Source organism: Orycteropus afer, unplaced genomic scaffold (genome assembly GCF_000298275.1).
Source record: "Orycteropus afer afer isolate SDZICR_OR568_19922 unplaced genomic scaffold, OryAfe1.0 scaffold00064, whole genome shotgun sequence".
Classification (NCBI taxonomy): Eukaryota; Metazoa; Chordata; class Mammalia; order Tubulidentata; family Orycteropodidae; genus Orycteropus; species Orycteropus afer.
Genome location: NW_006921651.1, coordinates 3532553 through 3542371, shown reverse-complemented (window position 1 = coordinate 3542371; position 9819 = coordinate 3532553). Strand labels below are relative to the sequence as shown.

At 38.6% G+C, this 9819-nt stretch overlaps 1 protein-coding gene across 1 annotated transcript in view; it reads right to left on the bottom strand.

Moving 5' to 3' along the window:
• Nucleotides 1-9819, bottom strand: part of NT5C2 (5'-nucleotidase, cytosolic II) — an 88482-nt gene that overhangs the window by 44647 nt on the left and 34016 nt on the right. Inside the window, exon 2 of the mRNA XM_042780827.1 lies at nt 6282-6355. Within this exon, the coding sequence (XP_042636761.1) occupies nt 6282-6355 (74 nt within the window). The remainder of the gene's footprint in view (nt 1-6281; nt 6356-9819) is intronic.

The following is a 9819-nucleotide window of genomic DNA, read 5'->3' as shown; positions in this document are numbered from 1 at the left end:
TCGGAAGGAAGGTTGGGCAATCCTACTTCCGTAGTGATACTGCCTCGGAAACCCAAGGAGGGGTCGCTATGAGTCGGGGCAACTCGATGGCACATAACAACGACAACAACAACAACATTATTTTGTGGGGAAAATGCAAAAACTCTTTAATTTTAAAAAAGATCACTATGGAGGACAATTAAATTTACTTATCAAACTACATCTATTTTTTGTATTCCTTTAATCTTCAATTTTACACTTTTGATCCATTCACAAACTGTTAGATCCTTCAAGACTAAGTTAGTGGAGGCATATAGGTTAATCTTCGCTGACTTTGAGGTGCTCATTCCCTAATACACAGTATGTTGCGTATAAACAATCTGTTTGGAGGCCTGTAGGGTAATAAGGTAAATGCAAATTCTACATTTTCCAAGTTGTAAGAAGCAGCCCCTGAGTATTATTTGCCTCATGACTCAAGACAAGGAGAATTTCTCTGGCTTTTTTGATGAATGTTACCTTCCTTGGTTTGTATCAAAAACTTTTTAGCAAATGGACTCCTTTGATACCTCCTGTTATACTAAGAACTTCAGATAGATGCATCTGGTTTACACACTATGCTGTGAGTTCCACTCAGCTAATGTGCCATATTTAATTCATCACTGTTTCAAGGAGTGCTCTGACTTGTTTGAGATGTCTATAGCAACAGTACACCAATACTGCATAATACTTCTTACTTTAGATTGTTTATCCTCACCTCTTTATGCCTCTAATGCCAGTAAGTTTGGTGAGGATGTACCACTGCTGATAGAAACATGATCTGAGTGCCCTGGACTCTAGTCCAAGCAAACACACCATGTAAAAAATGTTCACTTAAATGTCAAGTGAGCTGAGCCAATTCCAACAACAATAAAACAAGATCAGAGTGCATCTACTATGCGTGACGGAATAGTGCTCAAAGGTCTGGAGATGCTTTGGCTGGTAGCTGATTACCAACACCAAGAGCTACTTTCTCTCTCTTTCCTGATACTCCTAACAGCACTGGACTTAAATCCCCCACACCTCAGGCTTAAAAAATGTTTGTTCTCTTCCCTCCTAACAATTTCTCTGAGAAACAGGAGAGAATGAACATTGGCCATATATCCACTAGTTCTGAAGTGGATCAGAAATAAGGAGCTTATGGCTGGACTTACTGAAATAGCTCATAAACTGAAAAGATGTCGGAGCTGAAAACAGTTAAAACATGCCCTTTTTGGATTTCTAAGCCAAAGAGTCACAGAAAAAATAAAAAGATGATTTCCTAAATGAACCACATTAGAATAGTATTTTATAAACTAAGAGTGACTATATTTATAGATGGCATTAAACAAGTATTAACAAATCCTTACATGCTCCTCAAAGATATGTTGCTCCCTTGGGGTTAAGACTTCCAAAAATTTAACAATTCTATATGCATAATTTTCATGTTAACTCCATGGAACTAACTGTATTTAGTGGAACTCGAGAGAAATATTTCCAACTAAAAGTTTTATTTCAGAAAAGCAAATAAATCCCCTTGTATCTATTAGAAGTATTAGAGTGATATGTATGTCATAAAGGAAATTTTAAAAAGGATCTTTTCTTTGAAATCTATTTCCTTCAGCTCAATCCTGCTAAGAAATAATCTTCTAATGCTTTATTTCCATGGAAACATACCTTTGATGCCAAAATACCTTGTGATTAAAAGCTGTCTAGAGAAGTTTTACTTTAGACCCAGTTCATGATCATTTGCAGTACTTAAAAAACAATTCAAAACCAAAGTGTTTAAATATTCCTCTGATACCTGCCTACCAGTCCAGGCTGTTCTACAGTATATAGGTGTGTAAGTGATGTTCTACTTATTCGTTAGATTTCTGCTTAAAGCCCAAACTTAGTGAACAGAATTAATAACTGGTATCACCTGTGAGAGGAAGAGACCTGCTCTCATTGCACTAATCAAGTTATATATATTATTTCACATTTAATCCTTGTACCAACAGTTGATCCCTCTTCTCCCCTGAGCATTTTCTTTCTTTCTTTCTTTTTAAGTTAAATGAAGAAACTGAGACTCGAGGAGGTTACATAACATGCTGGTAGCTAAGAGTTAGTACAAAGCAGAGCCAGGGTCCAAACCCAGGTTATCAAACTCTGAGGTTTTTGTTTTCCCTCCACACCACATAGCCTCTTGGGTATAAATAAAATCTCTTTCGAGACAGAAAGAAGATTCTGCTGGCTTTTTTTTTTTTTTTTTTTAAATAGCTTCTTATATCCAGATTACTCTCACTTAACAGCTGTTGGACATTTTCTTACAGAAACCATATTTTGGAAATTAGCTGCCTTATCAGATGGTGATCTGCAACAGTGAGGGGTGATATGAGTACTGTGTCACTCATTTAATCAGTAAAGAATTCCTCATCTGTAACTTCAGCAATAGACATTACTGTAAAACCTGAGAAAGCCAGAACCTGTGTAAGGTGGAAACCTGTCAGGCAAGGAAAACACAAATATTTTTCACTAATAAAGAGTGTAAGGAGCTCTGGTGGTACAGTGGTTAAATCATTCGGCTGCTAACCAAACGGTTGGTGATTCAAACTCACAGCCGCTCTGTGGGAAAAAGGTGAGGTAGTCTGTTTCTATAAAGATTTATGGCCTTGTAATTCCTATGAAGCAGTTCTACTCTGTCCTATGGGGTTCACTATGAGTCTGAATCGACGTGATGGCAGTGGGTAATAGAGAGCGAGAGAAAAGTTGTAAGACTATACCCTGTCAAAGGTGGGAAACTTGCAAGACCCAAAAAACTAGCAGTCCCACTGAGTTCCAGCTTTTAGGTTTCGCTGTGTAAAATCAAGTAACAGGATACAAGAGTAATGGAAACCATAGGTCTGATTTTTCCATTTGACACCTGAAAAAATGAATTAGCACTAAATAGCTTGAAAAATACAGATTATTCCTTTGTTTTTCATTTTTACTCTCCTGTCCTCTGTTAAAGCCACTCCTCGGAAATAGTGATACAGCCTCGGAAAACCAAGGAGCGGTCGCTATGTGTCAGATCTGACGTGATGGCAGTGAGTTTGGGCTTGTTTTGGTCCTCTGTTAAAGGACTTCTGATGGTGCACTGGGTAAGACATTTGGCTGCTATCCAGAAGGTCAATGGTTCAAATCCACTAGCTGCTCTATGGGAGAGAGATGCAGCAATCTACTATAAAAATCTACAGCCTTGGTAACCTTATAGGGGTCACTATGAGTCAGAGTTGACTCAATGGCAGTGGGTTTGGTTTTGGGTTCTCTGTCAGGAACAGTACATTCAGCAACATTTTAATACTCTGCAAATAAATCCAAAGAAACAAAATTCACAAATAGTATATACTGATCACCCTCATTCTGTGGACAAGGAGCAGTTGAATTAAAGACTCTTTGCTATTTCTAGGTCTAAAGATCTAATCTTAGGTTGACTTTCAAAGTATTTTTTGGCTTCTTTTATCCTGGGAATGTTTCAGTCTGACCCATCTGTCTGTCTTACATTCTCAGATTACTCTCAGATAAGGACCGCAAACACAAAAACTAGGGTCTAGTGCCTAAGGCATTTGACTGCTAATGAGAAGGCTGGCAGTTCAAACCCACCAGCTACTCCTCGAAAGGAAAGTTGGGCAATCTACCTCCATAGAAATACCACCTTGGAAGCCCAAGGAGTCGTCGCTATGAGTGGGAGCCAACTCAACAGCAGTGCGTTGCATTGTGTTAGAAAGGATACACATTAGGGCAACTTAAGGGAGGGGAAAAAAAACTCACTGTATCCAACAGGTCTAGCTAAGGAAAAAAGAAGCCTCAAAAAAAAAAAAAAAAAAAGAGAAGAGCATTCACAGAGGAAGCCAAAACGCAAAAGACCAGACAGATTCTGACTTCCATTATGTGCAAAGAGCATTGCTGACCTGATATGAAGTAAGAGAGGAACATAAGTAAGCCTGATAGGTAACATTTTATATAAACTATAGTTTACCTGTTGTTGTTGTTAACAACAACTTCTTTTTTCTTTAACTAGACCTGTTGGATACAGTGAGTTGTTTTTCCCCTCCCTTAACTTGCCCTAATGTGTATCCTTTCTAACACAATGCAATGCACTGCTGTTGAGTTGGATCCCACTCATAAAGACTCCTCCTTGGGCTTCCAAGGATAGTTTACCTAGAATCCATTAAAAAAAAAAAAAAAAAGTTAATACATGCCTTGTTGTTGTTGTTATGTACCGTCAAGTTGGACCCGACTCATAGCGACCCCTCCTTGGGTTTCCGAGGCAGTATCACTATGGGAATAGATTGCCCCATCTTCCTTCTGAGGAGTGGCTGGTAGGTTTGAACCACCAGCCTTCTGGTTAGCAGTCAAGTGCCTTAGGCACTATGCTACCAGAGCTCCCAATACATGGCTTAGTATTACCTAAACTCTAAATACTGACTTTAAAAAAAAAGTATTGTGGTAAAATAAACATAACAAAAAATTTCACATGTTAACCATTTTTAAGTGTACAATTCACTGACATTAAGGATTTTCACAATAATGTGCAACCATCACCACCGTCTACTTCCAGAACTTTTTTATCACCCCCAACACAAACTCTGTACCGTTAAGCAATAACTACCCATCCTCCCTTCCCCACAGTCCTGGTAACCCTACTTTACTTTGTCTTTATGAATTTGCCTATTCCAGACATTTTCAAATAAGTAGATCATATTTGTCTCTTTGTGTTTGGCTTATTTAACTTAGCATAACATTTTCAAGGTTCATCCACATTATAGCCTGTATCAAAATGCCATTTCTTTTATGGATGAAAAATATTCCATTTTATGTATATACCACATTTTGTTTATCTATTCATTTGTTGATGGACACTTAGGCTGTTACCACCTTTTAGATATCATAAATAATGAGGCTATGAACATTAGTGTACAAGTATCCGTTTTGAGTCCGTTTTTAAATCTTAGGATCCCTGGTGGCACAGTGATTAAGTGCTTGGATGCTAACTGAAAGGTTAGCAGTTCGAACCCACCACTTGCTCCACAGGGGAACAATGCGACAATTGGCTTCCATAAAGATTTACAGCCTTGGAAACCCTATGGGGCAGTTCTACTCTGCCCTATAGGGTTGTTATGAATCAAAATTTGACTCAGTGGCAATGAGCTTGATTTTGGTTTTTAAACCTTTGGGTATATACCTAAGAGTAGAATGCTCAGTCACATGATAATTCTATGTTTAACTTTCTAAGGCACTGCCAAACTGTTTTCCATAGCAGCTGCACCATTTTGCTACAGTCCCATCAGTAGACAGGTGTTGCAATTTCTCCACTTCCTCACCAACACTTGTTATTTCCTACTTTTTGTCATAAAAGCCTTCCTAGTGGGTAGAAGTGGTGTTTCACTGTAGTTTGATTTGCATTTCCCTAATGTCTAATGATATTGAGCAACTTTTTACGTGCTTTACTGGTCATTTGTTTATCATCTTTGAAGATATGTTCAAGTTCTCTGTACATTTTTTAATTGCATTGTCGTTTGCTGTCAAGTGGTAGGAGTTATTTTATCTTCTGGATACTAAACCTTAGCAGGTATATAATTTACAAATATTTCCTCCCACTTTATAGGCAGTCTTTTCACTCTCCTGATAGTGTACTTAACATTTTTAACTTTAAAGTCCAATTTATCTTTTTTTTTTTTTTCATTTGCTGCCTGTGCTTTTTGTATCATAATTAAGAAACGTTTCCAAATCCAAAGTCATGTAGATATGCCTACATGTTTTCCTCTAAGAGATTTAGCTGTTTAATTTAGGTCTTTGTCTATTCTGAGTTAATTTTTGTAATAGTGTAAGTTAAGGGTCCAAGTTCATTCCTTTGCATGTGGCCATCCAGTTTTCCCAGCACTATTTGCTGAAGATACTACTCTATCCCCCATTGAATGGACTTGCCACCCCTGTCAAAAACCAAATGACCACAGATGTGAGGGCTTATTTTGGGGACCTCAATTCTATCCCATTAGTCTGAATACTATTCTTATGCCAGTACCACACTGATTACTGTAGCTTTGTTTTAAGTTTTGGAACCTTGTTCTACTATCTGTACAAACTCATGAGCTAACTTTCAAGGATAGCTGGTGTTTTACATATTTGCAAATCTCAATGGAAGCAGCTTGATAACAAGAGCTTCTGGCAGTAAGTGTGATTCAACAAGTGTCTATGAATTGCCTACTTGGGCCCACTGTGCTATACCCAAAGCCGCAGTTCTTAAGCAATCAGAAAATGTTACTCACCTGCGAGTGTATAATCCATATCAAACCCAAAACACTTAATTTTTTCCATGGCTAAACTTCGGTTCACAAACACCCTGTAGAAAGGAGTACAAAGTAATTTATTAATTAACACAAACAAAAAAATTCTAAAGTATAATAAAGGTTATTTGGCTATTTTTATAGATATTCTTATTTAAAAGTACCAATAATTAGGACCATAATAAAAATTATTCAAGTCCTTCTTAAGCCATAAATGAAATTAGGTATTATATGAAAATATGTGAATTTGTTTCTTGTATCCCAGTATTAACAACGCCATGTACTCCTTTTCAAAATCTGACCTCATAAAATAAGCTTATTCATGCGATTTATTGTTCATTATTGGCACTGGGCAAATCTGCTGCAAAAGACCTCTTTAAAGTGCTGAAGAGCAAAGATGTCTCTCTGAAGACTAAGGTGCACCTAACCCAAGCCTTGGTGTTTTCGATCGCCTCATATGTATGTGAGAGCTGGACAATGAATGAGGAAGACCCAAGAGTTAATGCTTTTGAGTTGTGGTGCTGGAGAAGAACAGTGAAAGTACCATGGACTGCCAGAAGAACTAACAGATCTGTCCTGGAAGAAGTGCAGCTAGAATACTCCTTGGAAGCAAGAAAGGCCAGATTTCACCTCACCTACTTTGGTAACATTGTCAGAAGGCACCATTCCCTGGAGAAGGAGATCATGCTTGGCAAAGTGGAGGGTCAGTGAAAAAGGGGAAGGAAGAAGGCCCTCAAGGAGATGGATTGACACAGTGGCTGCAACAATGGGCTCAGGAATAGCAAGGATTGTGAGGCTGGCCCAGGACTGGGCAGTGTTTCATTCTGTTGTACATGGTGTCACTATGAGCTGGAGCTGACTCAACGGCACATAACAACAACAACATTGTTTATTCACTTATTCATTTATAATTCATTTAATAAAGAAAATGAAGTTCATTAAAAGTCCACCACATGCCAGATATTAAAGACATAAAGTCAAAAAAAGATTCAAACAAATATTTACCAAGTAACTACTATATTAGAGCTTAAATTCTAAAGCACTTGGTTTGTGGAAGGCTGCAGTCTACAACAGGATCCCTAACTCTATTTGAATCTTGACGTAAGTTCAGACTGCATTTGAGTTCTTTCTGACCATTAAATCAACACTGTGGCTATGCACAGACAAACCCAGGACAAACCTTAGGAGGGACAGTTTGCCCTCACGAAGAGTGGGTTTGAAAACCGATTATGCACACACAAGAACTAGAGTACTTGCTTGAGTGTGTCCTTAATGGTCTGCAGAAAACAGCCACAGGTTATTTAAGTTAACGGTTGGGGTCCTGGTATTGTCTTGTAGTCACCTTGTGGCTATGACTCAGGACTGCATGGTTATGAGTCATACCCAGACCAACAAATAGCCAGGTGGTCAGGCCCAGAACCAATCCTACAACTCTTTTTAATCTTCAATTATGATTATCTCAATCATGGTCCTTTCCCCACTTCTGTAGTTCTGCCTGCGACAGTGATGAACTGATCTGCCATCAAACATGATTTTGTGATGGCTGCCTTTGTTTTCAAGCATACATAATTAGCTCTATGGCTATGACTCAGCTGACTCCATTTGGCTTTCTGTACTGTGCACATGCTGATGGTTTCCCTCACCCTGGATGATTGTCTTCGCCTTCTCTCAAGCTTAATAAAAGGGTCTCTATAGAACAAGTTTGAATCTGGGGTCTTTTTTGCCCCTAACACACTGTATGACAGATTCAGCAATACTGCAATATGATGGTGAACAAAAGAGTACCTGCCCTCATAGAACTTATAGTCTACCTTAATATCTATGTCCTTGAGGAACTCACCCTATAAGATAGACCTTAACAGCAATTCAGTGAGTGCTATGAAATAACAGAGAGAAGCATCAGTTGTTGAGGAAGGTCAGGAAGAGATATCTGAGCTGAACCTTAAACAATCAGCAGAACTTTTCCAGTGGGACAAACAAGAAAGGTGATACTTTCAGAGGACCACAGCAAGGTCATGGTTTACAGGAACTACAATTAGTTTATTGTGACTAGAGTTGAGGAATCTCCTTAGGTCTGGTTTTCCTGTCAGTTTTTGCAAAAGGTTTTGAAGAGGAGCAGGGGAGGAGAGAGATAAGAGCTATGAAGCTAAAAAAGTTAGCAGAGGTCAAAATCATGAAGACTTCATATGCCACATTGGGGAGTCTGGACTTTATAAACCAGGCAAGAACAAGTAATCAGATTATAAGGAGGCAATGAAATATCAAATTCAAATGTAAAAAAAAAAAATCACTATGGAGACATTGGGAAAACTGAACATGTCCTGTTATTGCTGTTGCTAGGTGCCATCGAGTCAGGTCAGACTCCTAGCAACCCTATGCGTAACAGAATGAAATGCTGCCTGACCCAGCATCATCCTCACAATCTTTCCTATGCTTGACCTCATCGCTGTAGCCTCTGTGTCAATCCATCTTGTTGAGGGTCTTCCCCTCCTTCACTGACCCTCTAACTTTACCAAGGATGGTATCCTGTTCCAGGGATTGGTCCCTTTTGACAACATGACCAAAGTACGTGAAGCAAAGTCTAGCCATTCCCACTTCTAAGGAGCATTCCAGCTGTACTTCTTCTAAGACAGATTTCATTCTTCTGGCAGTCCATGGTATTTTCAATATTTGCCAACACCACAACTCAAATGCATCAATTTTTTTTTTTGGTCTTCCTTATTCATTAGACATCTTTCAAATGTATATGAGGCTATTGAAAATACCATGGCTTGGATCAGGCACATAAGTCCTCAAAGTGACATCTTTGCTCTGTATCACTTTAAAGAGATCTTTTGCAGCAGATGTGCCCAGCCCAATACATCCTCTGATTTCTTGACTGCTGCTTCATGAGCAATGATTGTAGATTCAAGTAAAATGAAATTCCCAACAACTTTAATCTTTTCTCCATTTGTCCTGATGTTGCTTACTGGTCCAGTTGTGAGGATTTTTGTTTTCTTTATGTTGAGGTATAATCTATACTGAAAGCTGTAGTCTTTGATTTCATCAATAAGTGCTTCAAGTATTCTTCACTTTCAGCAAGGAAGCATCTATATATCACAGGTTGCTAATGAGTCTTCCTCCAATCTTGATGCCATATTCTTCTTCATATAGTTCAGCTTCTCAGACTGAATAAATATGGTGAAAAGACACAATCCTGACACATACCTTTCCTGATTTAAAAACATGCAATATCCCCTTGTTCTGTATGAACAACTCAACTGCCTGGAGGTCTATGTAGGTTCCTCATGAGCACAATTAAGTGTTCTGGAATGCCTATTCTTCACAATGTTATCCATAATCTGTTACTACCCACAGAGTCAAATGCCTCTGCATACTCAAAAACAGAAGTAAGGAGGTTCCGGCAAGATGGCGGACTAGGCAGAAGGATTGCACAGACCCTCTTCAACAAAGAAAAGGGAAACCAATTAACACAGACACAGAAGATAATCGTGGAACCCTGAGCCTTGAAGGGAAGGAT